The sequence below is a fragment of the Neoarius graeffei genome, chromosome 26 (genome assembly GCF_027579695.1).
Source record: "Neoarius graeffei isolate fNeoGra1 chromosome 26, fNeoGra1.pri, whole genome shotgun sequence".
Classification (NCBI taxonomy): Eukaryota; Metazoa; Chordata; class Actinopteri; order Siluriformes; family Ariidae; genus Neoarius; species Neoarius graeffei.
Window position 1 is genome coordinate 35,084,696 of NC_083594.1, and position 19,560 is coordinate 35,104,255.

General features: G+C 42.8%; 1 protein-coding gene across 5 annotated transcripts in view; it reads right to left on the reverse strand.

Annotated features, from left to right (window-relative positions):
• The window catches only part of eif4g3a (eukaryotic translation initiation factor 4 gamma, 3a), a 185,988-nt gene that overhangs the window by 16,831 nt on the left and 149,597 nt on the right, over positions 1-19,560 (reverse strand). For all 5 annotated transcript variants that reach the window (XM_060910167.1, XM_060910166.1, XM_060910164.1 and 2 more), the window contains 8 exons: positions 17,874-17,964; positions 17,667-17,772; positions 14,574-14,776; positions 7,693-7,808; positions 5,908-6,080; positions 5,598-5,723; positions 2,724-2,805; positions 1,169-1,267 (listed from right to left, as the gene is read on the reverse strand). In XM_060910167.1, coding sequence (XP_060766150.1) covers positions 1,169-1,267; positions 2,724-2,805; positions 5,598-5,723; positions 5,908-6,080; positions 7,693-7,808; positions 14,574-14,776; positions 17,667-17,772; positions 17,874-17,964 — 996 coding nt within the window. The remainder of the gene's footprint in view (positions 1-1,168; positions 1,268-2,723; positions 2,806-5,597; positions 5,724-5,907; positions 6,081-7,692; positions 7,809-14,573; positions 14,777-17,666; positions 17,773-17,873; positions 17,965-19,560) is intronic.

The window sequence follows — 19,560 nt, forward strand, 5'->3', positions numbered from 1 at the left end:
CCGCAAGTTTGTCTCGCAACCTGAAAAAAACGTAAGTGCCCGTAGAGTTTATTTGACATGACAAAGAACCTCTGCGGCCGGTCTACGGCTCGAAAATCGGCATGTCACGCCGCGCGCCCTCCGTGCGTTTCTTGCACGTAGACCGGCCATAGGAGCACGTACGGCTGGTTGTGACCTAGGTTTAAACGAGCTTCGCTGGAGACCTGTGTGATACTTCGTAGGACGGAAGTAAAACGTACAGCAGAAATCAAAGTGACCAACATCTGCCAACGTTGTCAAAAAGACGCGCACACTCTCCTTTGAATGCTGACGTAATCAAGCTGGAAGGTTTTCCTGTGTCTGAAATCGCTCCCTACTCACTATATGATTTATAGTGTGGACGCCATTTTGTAGTGCCGTCCGAAACCTTAGTGAGGATTATGTGGGAAATACGCTCAGTATAATATGTATTTATCACAAAAATACATGCATGTATTTATTATTTTGAAAACCCACCAGCCGCCTGATCTGGCACGTTTTACTTGTGTGACAGTAATGACGTACTGTACATACCAGTGCGACGGACTCGTCCTTATCCTGTCGTCTTTCCAACTCTTCTCTACTCCACGTTGGTTCGAGGTCGTATGGAATAATCTCCATCACTGATGAAGCTGGCAAATCTCGAAATTAATCTAAATTGGAATGATCTGGCCGCTGTGTAAACAGTTTTCAAAATGGCGGCGCTGACACTTCATGTTTAAAGTCTCGCGAAGATCGCGCGGATAAGCGACGCCTGCCGTGGACCACACGAACTACACTCAACGTGGCTAAAAACCGAAAAGGACGATAAGTGTAATAAAATATGCCAATATGAGTCATGAGATAAGGTTAATAAAACCGAAAACGTAATTGAAGAACATGTTTATTAAGAAATAAAACAAGTTTAAAAATGACTTCAGGTCCCCTTTAAAAGAGAATTTTGGATTTTGCAAAAACAGTGATGTCATATCTTCTCAGGGAAACTCTTTAGGCTTTTAATGTTTTCTTTACTTGCAAGTACAAGTAAACACTGCAGCTTGTTTGCACCTTGGGAAAGATGTGAATACAAAGTGACGTGCACGTCTTTGAGAACATGCGAAGTATGAGGGGGGGAAAAAAAAAATTCTACCTGAACAAACTGCTAGCTCACCTGCTCGGAAATGAAGCTTTGGAGTTCCTGCTCTTCTGACAAGAAGTCACTCCAATTAAGTTCTGCCTCCCTCCATAAAGCCCCCACTTTCTTGTGGCCCTAGTGCAGGAAAGGATGCATCGACAAAATTAGCCATGAACCGACTGGAACCTTCGGTCAGACGAACGTGCTGCTAATGAGGAACACTTTATAAATCTACTTGTAAGGATTTCGGGCTTGTTTGTGACACAATTCACCAAAAATCTCTACATCACTTCCAAAACTAACACTACGTTCAGACTGCAACCTGAAACGACCCATATCCGATTTGTTGTGAAATCTGATTTTTTTTGTTAGGCCGTTCACATTACCAATTATATGAGACTTGTATGCGATCTCCAATATGAACGGAAAACGACCCAAAAGTGTCCCACATGCGCAAATTGACACGTAATATAAGCACATCTACCTAATACGCAAACAAAAAAAAAAAGCGCACTCTTCAAGTTTAATGATTTCTTTTTTTGTTTGTTTGTTTAATTATCTGGTTAGTGTTAAAGTGTGAGGTCTCGTGTGTGTTTTTGTTTCTGAACTGAAATGAAAACGTGTAGCCTGGTAACGAGGGTTGACTCCTAAATGTCTCTCTAATTTCTATATAAGTGCACTACATGTTACTAGGAAGTAATGGATTTTTAAACTCTATATAGTGCACTCGAGCTTCAGTAGGCAGTCGTTTGGGATACGGCCGCTGTATTACCAAACTCTTAATTCAGGCTTAATAATTTGCACATATTTATTTCGTCATATTAATAAACTTTTTCTACATTTTTATAAATATTCATTTAGATTGTTTATAGCCAGCTGAATTCTGCAACTTCCCTCAGCGCTGGCTCAAGGTGCAGAAACACCAGTGCAGTTTGCTATGGAGATGAGGCGAGACCTGGCGATGTGGTACAGGATGGTTTAAGTTATAAATCAGTTATAGAAACTGTTTTATTTAATCACGCTAACAGATCAACATCCAGGTCCCTACCAAATCCACCATTAGCTTGATCAATTCTATAAAAGTCTATTTAAATTCTGAAAACTGTACAAATGTTGTTGTTTTCCACCAAAGAGGCGGGATTAGCCAACGCAGAATAGTGGCGTTTGTCTCTTGTCGATGATGTGTAGGTCGCATGAATGCGACCTGTTCGGTCAGACTGCAATCGCATGTGAAAATAACGGATATGCATCGGAATTAGGACCACATATCCAAGCGGCCTGGGTCGCATGTGAAAAAATCGGATCTGTGTCGTTCAGATTGTCAATAACAAATCGGATACAGGTCGCATATGGGCAAAAAAATCGGATATGGGTCGTTTCAGGGTGCAGTCTGAACGTTGTCTAATATGATGCATTCAGCATACAGGGAGTATAATCATAAATAATAAATCAGAAAATATGCAGATTACAGTGCTACATTCTCTCTCTCACACACACACACACTATACACACTTTTTTTTTTTTAAACACACACTACCCTCATCACAAAAACAACCATTTAAACAATTTAAGCTCATTATAAAAAGCTTACCATTTGTTTGCATAGTAGGTGAATTATTTCCACTATTAAGATGGCAGCTCTTCCCACTGGGAGTAATGGGTTACTTATTTCACTGCAAAAGACAAAAAGTTGTTTTTCCTCACTTAATGTATTTTATTATTATTGCACAATAAGTCACAAAAGTCATCAAGATATTAAAGATTAAAATAACGTAGCATGCTGTTGTAGGAAAATAACAGGTTTGTGCAATGCATCCCAAAGCTGGTTTATTTATGCCTGAATCTGTTATTCCTCTTATACCACAACATTAACAATTTTAATTTAAAGAAAAAAAAGACGTCATACTTTATCCATTTGTAGTTACAAGTGCAAAACAAGTTACTTCCTGTAACGGGAAAAGTGGTATTGTCTGTGCAGTTAGGGGTTGCCTTAATAAATGGCACAAATGAAAAGTTTTCTTCAAGCAGGTGTGTTTTTGGCCATAAACCGTGTACCAGAGCCCAATGTGGATGAGAGATGCTACAGGATCGTCATTCATCCCCCCCAAAACGACAGAACCCTTCGGTTTTGATTATAAGTTTCGATTATAAGTACTTGGTTTGCTCTTTTCACTGAGACAGAAGACTGAGAGAAGATCATTCATATCCAGACAAGTGTTTGGGCTTCGACGTGACAGTGAAAACTCAGAGGCGGTGTTTTGTCAGGAGGACAATGCAAGTTAAACTGTGCGTGAACAAAGCTGAATGCTAGTGAGATTAGCTCGATGCTTGATAGTTGTGTCCAGTGTCTCCAACAAGCAGCTGATGTACACAATAATTCAATGATGTGTTTGTTCTCAGATACAACTGAGACTGGCTTGCTAGCAAACGAACATTATAATTTGTTCATAACAGTGGCTTCGGTAGTCAGTAGCTACGCTCGTTAATTTCGAATTAGTCCATCCATTAGCCGTAACTGCTTATCCTGTGCAGGGTCGCAGGCAAGCTGCAGCCTATCCCAGCGGACTATGGGCGAGAGGCAGGGTACACCCTGGACAAGTCGCCAGGTCATTGCGGGGCTGACACAGAGAGAAAGAACCATTCACACTCACGGTCAATTTAGAGCCACCAATTCACCTAACCGCATGTCTTTGGACTGTGGGAGAAACCGGAGCACCTGGAGGAAACATGGGGAGAACATGCAAACTCCGCACAGAAAGGCCCCCCCATCAGCCACTGGGCTCGAACCCAGAACCTTCTTGCTGTGAGGCGACAGTGCTAACCACTACACCACCATACCACCCAATTTCAAACTAGTAACTAACAAACTTTAAAAGCTAACAACAATCTTTCAACAACAATCCCACAACAACAACAATCCCACATTATTTGCACTATCCATCCATGATCTGTAGCCGCTTTATCCTGTTCTACAGGGTCGCAGGCAAGCTGGAGCCTATCCCACCTGACTATGGGCGAGAGGCGGGGTACACCCTGGACAAGTCGCCAGGATATCACAGGGTCGTCATAGAGACAAACAACCATTCACACCTACGGTCAATTTAGAGTCACCAGTTAACCTAACCTGCATGTCTTTGGACTGTGGGGGAAACCGGAGCACCCGGAGGAAACCCACATGGACACGGGGAGAACATGCAAACTCCACACAGAAAGGCCCTCGCCGGCTGCTGGGCTCAAACCCAGGACCTTCTTGCTGTGAGGCAACAGTGCTAACCACTACACCACCGTGCTGCCCAATTTCGAACTAGTAACTAACAAACTTTAAAAGCTAACAACAATCTTTCACTTGGGGGGAAAAAAAAGCAGAGGTTTTCTATTTGCATTAAAGAAACAGTCCACCGTACTTCCATAATGAAATATGCTCTTATCTGAATTGAGACGAGCTGCTCCGCACCTATCTGAGCTTTGCGCGACCTCCCAGTCAGTCAGACGCAGTCAGACGCGCTGTCACTCCTGTTAGCAATGTAGCTAGGCTCAGTATGGCCAATGGTATTTTTTGGGGCTGTAGTTAGATGCGACCAAACTCTTCCACGTTTTTCCTGTTTACATAGGTTTATGAGACCAGTGATATGAAACAAGTTCAGTTACACAAATTGAAACGTAGCGATTTTCTATGCTATGGAAAGTCCGCACTATAATGACGGGCGTACTAACACCTTCTGCGAGCTTCGGCAGCGCATTGATACGGAGCTCAGATATCAATGCGCTGCCGAAGCGCGCAGAAGGTGTTCGTACGCCTGTCATTATAGTGCGGACTTTCCATAGCATAGAAAATCGCTACGTTTCAATTTGTGTAACTGAACTTGTTTCATATCACTGGTCATATAAACCTATGTAAACAGGAAAAACGCGGAAGAGTTTGGTCGCATCTAACTACAGCCCCAAAAAATACCATTGGCCATACTGAGCCTAGCTACATTGCTAACAGGAGTGACAGCGCGTCTGACTGCGTCTGACTGACTGGGAGGTCGCGCAAAGCTCGGAGAGGTACGGAGCAGCTCGTCTCAATTCAGATAAGAGCATATTTCATTATGGAAGTACGGTGGACTGTTCCTTTAAAGTCCAAAAAAATACATGAAAATGTTTTCAGGTGCCCAAACAAAGTACTGTGCGTGATTGCAGTTAATGGACGGTTTGTGTTAAAGAAACCCAAGTGACTGAAAGTATGTGTTAGTTGGTCATGTCTTCCCCACACAAGTCTCTCTAACAGAAACAAGACAATAATAATAATAATCATCATAACAGCAATAACTCCTAGTATATTTGTTACTTTACTCCATTTTCAAGCAAGTTCCTACGAATCAAACTGGAAAGAGGAAAGTATGCACCATTACTACTTCTGTGTTGCAAAATAAGGTGGATATAATTACAGCTACTTGATCCGTGAGTTTGGTGGTGATCTTACCTAAAGAGTTCTCTCATTGGGATGCCTCCCTCTCTGAGCAGAGGACTGAGCAGCTCAGCCAAATACAGCCAAATGTGCGGAATGTCTATGGCCATGTCATCAGCCATTTCCAGTGTGTCCGCTAAGCTGGAGAACACGGCAAAACACAAGGCACTTTTTTTTTTTGGTTAATTTTCATAACCTGTGTTATATGTGAGGTTACTAGGACTGTGGGCTTCTGTTGTATAATGGAAATAACATGGTCCAGTACTGAAACAATCTGTGTGTAATTAAGCCAGGGAAGTCGTGCGTGTATGGTTTGGGAACTTACCCTGTATACAGCTGGGCCCGTTGTAGGCTGCCTCTGTGGATCAGCTGGTAGAAGAGCTGCCCCATGTGTTCTCGGGCCATATGACTACGTTCAAGTGTGGACTCCACCCCCACCCGCACAAATACAGCCAGCTGGGATACCTGCTGCAGCTCCTCCACACACTGTACTGCCTCCTACACACATTCACACAGCGTATGATCCTTTACTCATACACACAGTGAAGTAATACGTTAGATAATTAATTTATTGACTCTTAAGTGGATGCAGCATAGTGAGATACAACCCCAATTCCAAAAAATCTGGGACATTTTGTAAAACATAAAACAGAAGGTTTTATGCAAATTATAGAAACTAGATATTTCACTGAAAATAGTACAAGGACAACATATCAAATGTTGAAAATGAGAAATTGTATTGTTTTTTGAAAAAAAAAATTATATGCTCATTTTGAATTTAGTGCCAGCAACATATTCCAAAAAAGCTGGGACAGAGGCATGTTTACCACTGCATTGCATCTTTTTGCTAGTTTTAACAACATTCAACGTTTGGGAATGGAGGAGACCAAATGCTGTAGTTTTGAAAGCTAAATGTCACGTTTTTGCCCGATATACAATTTCAGTTGTTCAGCAGTTCGGGGTCTCCTTTGTTGTATTTTGCACTTCATACTGCACCAAATTTTTTCAATGAGAGGGCTGGACTGTTGGCAGGCCAGTTTAGCACCCAGACTCTTACTACGAAAAAAAAAAATCTCGTTTTCAACATTTGACATATTGTCTTTATACTATTTTCAATGAAATAGAAGGTTTCTATGATTTACAAAATCACCGCATTCTGTTTTTATTTACATTTTACACAGCGTCCCAACTTTTTCAGAATTGGGGTTGTATAACATCGCAGCAGTGCAAGCATTAATTTTTTTTTTTCATCAGGGAAACTGTTAAAAGTATTTTATTAAAATGACTTGATAAGAATATCGCTTTTAGCCTTGTCAGGATATCCAGATTAATTCACAATAAAAGTAAAATCCATGCATGGGTGGCATGAGGCAGCTCCACATGAAATAGATGGCTATTACTACCTCAAAGTGGATTATTTTCAATAAAGATCACAACATGATGCGTGTTATTCTGCTTACACTACAGCAATTTGTCAGCAATTAAAAAACAAAAACAAAACAAAACCTGGTAATGAACAAAGCATCACAATTTTTAATTGTTTATAGGTATATTTAAAAGTTATGGAACATGCCAGATTTAGTTCCCCTTTGCTGTTACAATAGCCTCCACTCTTCTGGAAAGGCTTTCCACTAGATTTTGGAGTGTGGTTGTGGTGATTTGCTCATTCAGCCATAACAGCATTAGTGAGGTCAGGAGGCCTGGAGTGCAATCAGTGTTCCAGTTTGTCTCAAAGGTGCTCAGTGGGGTTGAGGTCAGGGCTCTGTGCAGGACACTCAAGGTCTTCCACTCCAATCCTGATTCCAGTCAGGTACGGTAGCAGTCGTGCAACGCATAAACTCATGTAGATACAGGCCAGCAGATAATGTTCACATTAATCATCAGAATTTGGGGTGGGGGGGGGGGTGAGCTCAGTAATTTTGACCATGGCATAATTGTTTGAGAGAGAAAAGCTAGTCTAGGTATTTCTTTAACTGCAGATCTAAGATTTTCATGCAGTCTGTAGAGTTTACTCAGAAGGGTGTAATAACGAAAAAAACATCCAGTGAGCGGCAGTTTTGTGGATGGAAACACCCTGTTCACGAGCAAGTTCAATGGAGTATGGCCAAACCTTGTAGTCATTAATGTGCAGGAACTCATCAATGATGGATTTAGACTTCCTCTCCATCTCCTCCTCAGACAGGACAGGCTTTGCTGGAACCACGCTCAACGAGCTCTCTTTTTTTACTGTTATGAAAAAACAAGACAAAATTAGTTTAGAAATATATGACAAGTTTTTGGTTTGTGTATTTCATCTGTTTTTAAAATATATGGTATGAAAGATAAAGAAAGGGGTGTCTGGCATAAAAAAGGCGGCGGCTGGTTATACAGAAAAGAATCTAATCCCCACAGTTGAGTATGGTGCAGGGTCTATGATGGTGCGAGGCTGTTTTCCTGACAAAAGTCCTGAGGACCTACAGGACATTTTTGACTCCATTTAGTTCCAGGACATTTTAAATGAAAATCTGTCTGCTTCTGCCAAGAAACTACAACTGGGTTGTGGCTGGATCTTACAGCAGGACCAAAAGATCCATAACATGGATGTTAAACACATCCAAAAGTTCCCCAAACATGTTCAAATCCACAGGAAAAAAAACCCCAAACAAGATCAACTGTGAGCTACTGCTCACTTACGTATCCCCCGCTCTCGCTTATATCAGAATGCAAGCAATCGAAGTAATAAGACACTTATTATGAATGTTGACTTCAGCAACTAATTAACCCTAAAACAAAGAGCAGTGCTCTCCCCAGGTATTTCAAATAGCATCCTGGTAAACTGTCATTTTGAAACAGCATCAAAATCCGCCCTATACGTTTCGTAAATACATTCAGTCGGTAAACAGGGTGTTTTGGATGGACGGAAATACGGACAGAGGTAAACCAGTATACCCCTCCCAGAGCGGGGGTATAATAATAAAAAATGGTTCAGTGAACACCGAATCAAGCTTCGGTCATGGCCTTCCCAGTCTCCTGACCTAAAATCCATTGAAAAGCTGTGACGTGAACTGAAGAGGCGAGTCCATAAGAAAAGGATCAAAGACCCTGGAGGATCTAGAGACAGTTTATAATGAGTGCTCTCAGATTTCTTGCTCTCACTAAGCATTGTAAGAAGACTTACAATGCTTTTACACAATGGTTATCTGCGGTTACACTGACTTAGTTTGATTCATTGCTCTTAAGAGAGGCTGCACAAAGTACTAAATACAGGGGTGCCAACAACTGTGACATGTGGTTGTGTTATAAAATGTTGAATTTTTATTTACTTTGTACTAATATACATCATGTAAAAGATGAAATGTGTCATTTATTTTCTTTTATTATTCAATGGTCGCCCCATTAAGCATTTAAATATCTTGGAATCATTCTTGACAAATGCCTTTCATGGAATTGCCATATCCAGTATCTACTATCTAGAGCTGGCAAGAGGCTAGGTATGCTAGAGCGCATTAGGAATAATTTAACGTTGCTGTGGCAGCCAGTGCGTGGTCAAAGGCCGGTTTGTGAATGGAGAGCAAAGCCGGGGAAGGCGAGTGGCAAAGTGGAAGCACCTGTTGTGGATTAATGTGCTGTGTGCGCGCTTGTGTGCAGTGACAGGGAGCAGATAAAGAGAGAGAGAAGCAGGGAGTTTTTCATCTTCCCCCGGCTGAAATCATGCCTGTGCGTTGTCATATTAAAATTTCTTTAAAGTATGCTGAAAAGCGTGTTTCTTTGTTGAGTTGTGGTTTTAAATAAAACAAAAAATTAACCTGATCTTGCCTCCCTGTTATTCAGCATCTACCATTATCAGGGAAGCATTATGCTGGAGCTGAAACTGGGATGTTGAAAGGGAACAGTCGTCATGGAGTCCTCCCTGTTTAAGGAGCTGGTCCATGCCTTCACTGCCACCCAAGAAAACCAGCACCAGGTGCTGGCTGCGATACAGATGGAGCAGGAGCAGCGCTTCAAGGCCCTGCTGTAGGCTCAGCAAGAAGACTGCCAGGCGCTCCTGTGTCTCATCACTCCAGCAGGTGCACCAGTCCCGGAGTCCGCCAGGTTCCCCCACGTCACCCTCACAAAGATGGGGCCACACGACAACCCGGAGGCTTTTCTGATGCTCTTCGAGTGAGCCGTGGTTGTGTGGGGGTGGCCAGACAAGCAGTGAGTGGTCCGCCTGCTACCACTCCTAACTGGCGAAGTGCAGCTCGCGGCTCAGCAACTGCTCGCAGATAACCAGCTGGTCTATGCAGACCTGAAGTGCACAATCCTCCAGCAAGTTGGTTGCTTCCCAAAGGAACACCAGCAGTGCTTCCTTGCGCTGACGTTGGAAGAGGTCAGCCAGTCCTTCGCCTATGGCCAGCAGCTGCAGGATACCTGCCGGCAGTGGTTGAGGGCAGAGGACCACGACATCAACCGTGAGTTGGCGGAAGACCATCTGGCAGCAGTTCCAGCTGCTGCTTCTCCCTCTTGCTCTCTCGTTCTTCCCCTCCCTGTACCCTGGAAGCGGGGGCCCGATTCCCCCACAGCCAGCTCCTCAAGTCCGTGGTCCCCCTTATGTTTTTGTGTCTTCCCCGCAGGTGAGTGCTCCTTGCCCCAGCAGTGCAGAGGTAAGATAAAAATAAGACCACCTTTAATGTCCCACAATGGGGAAATTTCCTGTTTGCAGCAGCACAGTAGGACATATCAAGCCACACAAGTATATAATAAATAAATAAATAAATAAAATACATCTCTCCCCAAGATAAATACTAAATTAGAGGAAGTATGAAGTAGATGAAACACACTTATTGCACATCTCAGGTGGTCGTAACTGCAAAAGATAAAACAGAAAAAAAGAACAGAAAACAATGCAACAACTATTGACAGACATACAGATGCGAGTCTACTGTGAGCAGTGCTGGTTGTACAGTAACAGCTGCAGGAAGGAATGATCTGCAGTAACGCTCCTTCACACACTTAAGGTGGTGCAACCTCCCGCTGAAGGAGCTCTGCAGTCCAGTGAGTAAGTCCTGTAGGGGGTGAGGCCTGGGCTGGTGTGCTGTTGCTGCGGGAAGCCTGGTAACTTCCAGGATGAGTGCCAGGTGTTTGAGGTCGGGGCAGTGGTCAGGATCCCTGACACGCCAGAAGCCGCCCCCGTTCGAGCTGGAATGTACCGCATACTGGTTAGCATTCAAGGGGGTACACGTCAGGCTTTGGTGGATTGTGGTTGTAATCAGATCTCCATGCATCAAAGCCTAATTGAATGCGGGGAACTGGGAAATGCATTAATGTTGAAGGTCAAGTGTGTGCACGGTGATGTACACAAATATCTGTGAATGCCCATCACTATTCACTTCTGGGGGGGAAAACATCACGTGGAGGCAGCGGTTAGTCCGAGCCTCACCCACCCACTGATCCTAGGAACAGATTGGGCAGTGTTTAAAATTTTAATGAAACAGACAGAAGTGGGTGGGTCCTTCAGTGGCACACCACGAGGGAATCCCGCCGCAACCTTAGCTGGGGAGGCGGTCCCAGGGCTGTCCGCATCAGTTCCGCGTCATGATGATAGAATGGGGAGAGCCCGCCTCCCTCTCTGGGGAATCCCTTAGGAACTTTCCCATTGGAGCAGGCATGTGACAAGTCTCTGAGACACGCTTTTGACCAAGTGAAAGTAATTGATAGCTAAATCCTCCAACCTAACATTGCACTTTCCTTCCCATACTTTTGTATTATTAAGGATGGGCTATATTGAGTGATGCAGGACACTCAAACTAAAGAAATGATGACACAGTTCTTGGTCCCGAAGAGCCGTAGGGAACTTTTATTCCATGCGGCTCATCATAATCCTATGGCTGGACATTTGGGGCAGGATAAAACACTAAATCGTTTCATGGCCTGTTTTTATTGGCCAGGGATTTGTGCCGATGTCTGCAGGTGGTGTGTGGCATGTCGCAAATATCAGCTGGTAAATCCAGCAGCCACACCAAAAGTGCCATTACACCAATTACCATTGACCGAGATCCCCTTCGAAAAAATTGGTATGGCTCTCGTTGGGCCATTAGATTTATCTACATGCAGGTATTGCTTTGTGTTAGCCATAGTAGATTATGCAACACGATATCTGGAAGCAGTGCCTCTCTGCAATATCGCAGCATGCAGTATTGCGGAGGCACTCTTACGCATTATTTCCCGAGTCAGGATGCCGAAAGAAATCCTGACTGATCAGTATACTACTTTTATGTCATGCACACTGCACGAATTGTACGAATTATCGGGGATTAAATCGATTCGTACTAGTGTTTATCATCCGTAAACAGACAGGCTGGTCGAACGATTCAACTAAAACACTTAAATATGATTCGCAAGTTTGTTCGGGGGGGGGATGCTAAAAACTGGGACAGGTGGCTAGACCCTCTGTTGTTTGAAGTGTGCAAGGTCCCATAAGCCTCCACTGGGTTTTTACCATTTGAATTGCTGTATGGGCGCAAGGCCCGTGAATGTCTTAGACCGCATTAGAGAAAATTGGGAGGAGGGGCCTTCTCAAAGCAAAAATAAAATTCAATACATTCTTGATCTGAGAGGCCATAACCTAGGAGAATTTGCTACAGGCCCAAGAACATCAATCTCACCTGTACAATAGAAGGGCATGGCTAAGGGAATTTGCACCGGGAGATCAAGTCATCATTTTACTGCCCACTTCAAGCTCGCTTGCCAAGTGGCAAGGGCCCTTTGAGGTCACACAGCGAATTGGGGAGGTCAACTATGAGGTCAAACATCCAGATAGGGGTGACACATGTCAAATTTACAATCTCAATCTCCTGAAACTGTGGAGAGAGGAGGTTCCTGTGGCTCTGGCAACTGTAGTTCTGGAAAGGGTGGAGCTGGGACCAGGAGATAAGTCACTCCAGAGCCCAATTCACCCTGGTCCCCTGTGGAGACTGCCTCTCACTGTCCCAGAGAGCACAGGTTATTAGGTTGCAGGAGAAATTCTACGGGTGTGTTCTCGCCCCTCCCTGGTCACACTGACCTCACAGAACACCACATTAAGACTCCCCCAGGGGTGGTGGTGCGCAGCCGCCCATATCGGCTCCCCAAACACAAGAAAAACGTGGTTCAGGATGAACTCCAGGCTATGCTTCAGATAGAGGTAATTGGGGACCAAGATGACTGAGCTGCTCCTCAAGACTGATGGGTTGGTCCAGTTCTCTGTGGACTATAGAAAAGTCAATGTGGTGTCTAAATTTGACGTATATCTGATGCCTCGCATTGACAAACTGCTCAATTGGTTAGGCATGGCTCGCTTTTACTCGACACTGGATTTAACAAAGGGATATTGGCAGAGCTAACAGGACACGCTGGAGGGACTATGTCTCTCGGCTGGCCTGGGAACGCCTCGGTGTTCTTCCCGAGGTGTCTGGGGAGAGGGAAGTTTGGGCTTCCATGCTCAGACTGCTGCCTCTGCGACCCGGCCCCGGATAAGCGGAAGAAAATGAGAGGAGATGAGACGAGATGAGATATTGGCAGAGCCAGTAAAGGAGGAGAAGAAGAGAAGTGCAAGCTTAAGCTAATTAACCACTGAATTTGTTCATAACACCCCTTCCATTTTTATTTATTTATTTTTAAACATAACCAATCATTACCAAGGGTGTCAATAATTCTGGAGATCAATTACATCATCAAATCACATAACAACCAAATGATAAAGTTCATCCTGAATCTGTTAGGAAGAACACTTAAGATTTAAAGAATATGACTGTGGAATGTGAACATGTTTGGTGATGGGCCAGTTTACTAATAGCTCCACAACCATGTTGTCCATTGGCACAGTATTTTATGTACAAAGTCTCAGGCACCTGCAAAGCAATGCTGGACAGCAAAGATGCCTTTAAAAATAAAGAAATGACAAAATAATATAAAGAACAGTAAACAGTAATAAACTAGACAAAATACATTTTTGGGTGTAACAACCCTTTGCTTAGTGTCAGGTGCAGTTTGTGCAGGTTTATAAGGAAATTAGCTGGTAAGTTTTACCGAGCATCTTGCGGAACCAGTTACAGTTCTTCTGGACACTCTGTCACACTTGCTTCTTTTCCTTCTTCAAAACCCAGCATCCTTCATTGTGTCGTTCATGTTTTTTGTATGAAAAGTGGTCTGTTACGTAATACGTTGCTTTCTTTACTGTCCTACCCAAACATTTTTTCCATAACATTAAAATTTTTGTTGGTTGAAAAAGTAGTGTTTGATATTTTATATATATATATAAATAAATTACTGACTCAAAGTTGTGGTGGCACGGTGGTGTAGTGGTTAGCGCTGTCACCTCACAGCAAGAAGGTCCGGGTTCGAGCCCCGTGGCCGGCGAGGGCCTTTCTGTGTGGAGTTTGCATGTTCTCCCCGTGTCCGCGTGGGTTTCCTCCGGGTGCTCCGGTTTCCCCCACAGTCCAAAGACATGCAGGTTAGGTTAACTGGTGACTCTAAATTGAGCGTAGGTGTGAATGTGAGTGTGAATGGTTGTCTGTGTCTATGTGTCAGCCCTGTGATGACCTGGCGACTTGTCCAGGGTGTACCCCGCCTCTCACCCGTAGTCAGCTGGGATAGGCTCCAGCTTGCCTGCGACCCTGTAGAACAGGATAAAGCAGCTACAGATAATGAGACGAGATGAGAATAAAGTCGTCATAAAATAAACATGTATAACCTCTGACTTTTGCACAGCACTGTACGTTCTATGCTCGGACGCTTAATGGGTGTGTGCGCACAATGAATGATTTAGTTCAAACAACTGCAGCAATTAATCCGAAGAAATTTCAAGGGTAGGTCTGAGGAGAGGTACAGTTTAGTGCCTTTAATATATTTGGTTGGTGCATAGTGGTTGTGATGAAACAGACACCACAACCTGAGGAATTCATGATAGCTGAAGTGTCTTGGAAAGACATTATGTGCTTAAATAGATAAGAAATATGTATATGCTTGAGGAGAAGAGCGTGTATGCTATCTCACAAGGATCCCGGGACTGGCTGTGCTCCGTGTTGCTTCTGTCCTCCGAGACGCTTGGTTTGTGGGGTGTGGCTTGTGTGTCTCTGCATGGCTCCTCAGCAGCCACGCTCTCCACCAGCTCCTTATTGCTGCTACTGCGACTGAGGAGCGGTGAGGGGCCTGAACCCTGAGGCTTTTCACTTCGCTCCCGATCACAGCTGCCTCGACTGAGAATGACACAAACAGAAAAAATGCTGAACTATTTTTAAGAAGATAATAAACTTGACATAAAACAGGATAAGAGAAACCAGAGTAATGCTTAATTACTGCAAGCAAAAAAAGTGCAGAGAGACTGTGTGCGTGCGCCATCTGGTGGAGTATGGAGTCATAAAGGACATAAAAGTTGTCCAAGAGACCCTGTAATGCAGGTGTCACCAAACTTTTTTCTCTGGGGGCCACATTGTTGTTCCTGACTGTGATGGGGGGCCGGGGTCAGGTCAGCTATATAACATAGAATTGTATGACCCAGACAAATATGACCACCAGCAGGCCTCATTGTGTAGTAGAGATTACTAGCCTGGCACGGCCATCCCCACTACTATATCCCCACTACTATATCCACACTACTATATCAACATGTGATTCCTAGCACATATTTGTTTATCTTTACTAGTGGTTTGCAAAAGTAATAATCGAGTCTTCATACTTTGTTTTAATTTGAAATACCACAGATATTCCATTTATTTATTTTCTAATAAAAATAACATCAAAGCTGTCAAGGTAAGAAACATCTGCCTAGTTGAGGTGATTGACACTGGCAAAGGTAAGTGGAAAATTATAAATTGTAGGTAGGCCTGTTGATATTATTAATAATATTAATAATAATTGTGTGCAGCACTTAATAAAGGTCAAATAAATAGGAATATAAAATAAATACATTTAAAAAAAAACAGTGAAATTATAATAATATGAGCAATAGATCACAGCAGTTGTGCTGTGTCCTGCACGTCATTGCTCTCATCCATAGCCAAAGCAAAAAACTCGAATTCTGACGCTGTCACGTTGTCCCCCAAATCTTCGGTTTGCCTGGTCATAGTAGGTGCGGAGAGACTCACCGCGTTGAGCGCATCCTTCTTGTCGGGACACACCTCCTCGGCCACAGCAAGCATGCATACTTTAACAAAGTCCCCATCAGTCAACGGCTTTCCATGGGTAGGTGAGCTACCTTATAGCTAGCTCGGACAGCAGCCTGGTTGATCTGGGTTTGGTGAAGGAATACATTCTGTTGTGCAGCCAGTCCGCATTTCATCCTCCGAATCCTGTCTTCTCTTGTTTGCCCTTGCAAACTAGCATACTCTTTGTGGCGGGTTTCGTAGTGATGACGCAGATTATATTCTTTGAAAACCGACACACTTTCTTTACATACAAGACAAACTGCACGGTCCTTACACTGAACGAAAAAATAAATCGGTGGTCCACTGTTCTTTAAAAACTCTGCACTTTCTGTCAGCTTTTCGCTTACCGCTAGCCATTTTGCTGTCCTGAACACTGACAGTTCTCTGCGCGTGTGCTGCCTGTCACTGCTTGATCGCGAGCATATGACGAAAATTCGGAAAATATGAATAGTTCATTTTATAACTAAATATCAATTTTAATTGATAAAATCAACAAAATACAAGATGCAGACATGTTATTATTTGCCAAAAAGCAATTTAAAAAAAAAAATAGGCCATGACCACTTTTGGGGATTGCCTCATAGGGCCGGAGTCAGCCCGCGGGCCGTAGTTTGATGACCCCTGCTGTAAAGTTATAGTGAGCTGGATGACCTAAAATCTCAGTCCAGTCAACTGCTGGCAAAGAGCCAACTATTAAAAGCCTGAGTGTCGGGCAGAATGCCTCCACTGTCTGCTCACTGCTACTAAAATTAGAAGCTATTAAAAATATATTTCCTGGCACCAAGCCATGTGTTAACAATTGTCGCACCCATATGGCTCACTGCGCTCGAACTGCTTATTGTTTAAGTCACTGTGTGGTAGTTAACTGTCAGGTACTTGGAAAAGTTGCCCTGTTATTTTCACTTGGCAATAACCATGCAGCAATAAGTGACATTGTATGACACAAAATGAGCAAAAGATCCTCTTAAGATTTCATTGCTAGGGATTAGACTAATACTTTGATGGCAAGACAGAAGTTAAAGATTTCAGTCACAGGAAACTGAACACCCCGAGTCAAAGACAGTTTGCCATTTCCCCATGATTTCCAAAAATCACAGGCACAGGTGTAGTGTGGTTAATTCTTTCGGTCAATCTAAGGACGCATTCTTGTACGTATAATCGGTTTGAATCAAGCCATGGTAGTTTTGTTCCCTCTGTGCACTTTGTTTGGGGAGGTGAGAACACCACAACTGTACCCTTAAAAACTGTCAAATCATTTAGTTAGCACCTGCTCAAATGTTATACGTGCCAGGGTAAAGTTTGTGATTTCTACACTTGGTAAAGATTTTCTTTCTTTGCCATTTTACAAGTATATCGTCAGTCCTACACTCCTTTCAGCCAAGCTTTGCTTTTTACTTTATTTAATTATGTGCAATGGGAAACCAAACCAAAAGTATTCATTTTGCAAATGGACTAATAGATGTGAAAGGCTCCAAACACTCAAAATAATATATTATATTATGCAATAAATGTGTGTAATATATGAGTGTTTAGTCTACATCTAGTTCATATCTAGAGTGTTTACACTGTTTATATTGTCTGAGTGTTTAGTCTATGTCTAGTTCTTCTTATCTAGTATTTATACTGTTTATATTGTTTGTCTGAATGTTTAGTCTATGTCTAGTTCCTATCTAGAGTGTTTATACTGTTTATATTGTTTGTTTTTTTTCTTCAATTATTCTATTTTTATTTATTGCATTGCCTGTTTGCACCATGGGTCAGAGAGGACTGAAATTTGATCTGTGCTGTATGTCGAGCATATATAGCATATTTGACAAAGTTGACTTGACTTGACTATTAACGGAGGATCAACAAGTTGCTTAACAATTCAAACAGCAAACTGTACATAACTGTGCTTAATATAACCCGATGGTTTAACTGGTGATTTTGGTGGAGTCATTACCTTGCTAGAGATCGTCTGGTGTCTGGGTCAGGGGTTTGGGCTGGGGGCAACGTGGATGGCTGCAGAGCCGAGTAGCGGTTCAGACTACTGCTACCCGAGTGAGACTCTGCAAAAACCCACAGAGGAAAGGATAAATCAGACCATGAAAAATACAAGTCTCTCTCTTTTTAACTAAGACCTGTGTGTCTAAAGTAGGTAGATACTCACCAGAATTGCTGGCTTTGGCTCCTCCACTGCTGCCCTTCACCCAGCTAAACTGAGCCCTGGGTCCCAGCTGGATCTTATCATCAAACTGAGACTGAAAGAGAAAGAGAGAAGTGGATTGGCTGATGCGTCATGCATTAACTTGTGTTTATGTAGTGAAGTTTTGTTCATCTAAAATCACAAAGTCAATTCAGTAAACCGCGATCTGCTTCTTAATACTACTTGCATCCAGAACATTAAATTGGACTTGCATTTAAAAAAAAAATGCATTTACCTGTACTCAACAGGGCTTTGAACCAGAATTTTTTTCCTCTTGGTTCGTTCCGAACAGAAACGGAATTTTAACGTTTCCGGTTTTGGGTTCCACCATTAAATAGACGTTCCCGAACCGGTTAGAACAAAAAAAATTTCATTCCCGGAACGGTTAATTATGTTCCCTGTCAGCTGTTTAACAAATGGCTATAAAATTATGTCTCTGTCTCATCCAGCTTAAGCCAAATGTAGGCTAATTCTATTACAACCTTCATTAAATAAGACAAGAAAGAATTCAAAACAATTATTATTTCAAATGTTGGCCATTTGGATTCTCAGTATGTCTTCCCATCTACACAAACAGAAAAAGTGCCAAAAATGAAAGAGAATTCGTTTAGTGTGTTACCAAAGGCGAGTCAGGCCCTATAGAGGGCTACCGCATGACGTCACCGCGCCGCGAGATTTTGTTAGGCGCCATATTGGAAGACCAAGTACACATCTATGCAAGTACATACATACATAAAACAAACTACACCTGAAATGTAGCCAGGGCCGGTTCTGCCCTAATCTGGACCCGGGTGCAACATCGCGCAACCCCCCCCCCCCCAAAAAAAAAAACACCAGTCTAAATCAGGACAACCATCACATAACTATAACTATAAACATTTTATATCAACTATTTTAACTAAATGGGCTATAATAAATAAGCCTGCAGGCAGCCACGGCGGGCTGCCTCAGAAAACTAACCATTTGTCCTACCTTAAAACTCGTTTTGCATTTTCTGCCTCCTTTTTTGTATTTTCGACCCTCCGTTTATTTTCTTTCCTTTTCTGAAAACCCGATTTGTGTCCAGACATTTTGTTCTGCTACCAACGAACTAACTCGTCAGGTCTCGTCTCTCGAGCCCGCGATGATTCCCGTGGGAAGGGCAACAATTGATACATTTTTACAAACAGCCAATAGGGAGGTTGCAACATTCAGGCTCTTCTTTGCTCAGACACTCAGTAATGCACTTACTCACTTATTATCACGTGGAGACGTGATAGTAGTCCACCTTCCCGCTCTCTCCATTCAGTCAGCGAACGTCACACAGGAAGTGAACCCCAGCGGGTCATAGAAACTCGCACAGGGGAAGAATGGCTTTTTTATTTGTAGGCTACGGAAACTTTGAGGAACGAAATAAAAACCGGTATTAACCGGTTACCATTATTTTTAATAAGCGTTTCTGTTCCGGAACATAAAAAATAATAAAGTTTCTGGTTTCGTTTCTGTTCCATGTGAAATAGAAAAAGTTCCCGGTTTTCGTTTTCGTTCCTTGAACCGGTTCAAAGCCCTGGTACTAAATAACCAAAAAATTACACATCTTCAATAGTTTGATAAGAGAGTGTTTAAATTCACTTAAGTAGTCTGATAATGGGAAAAATCCAGGACTGACATA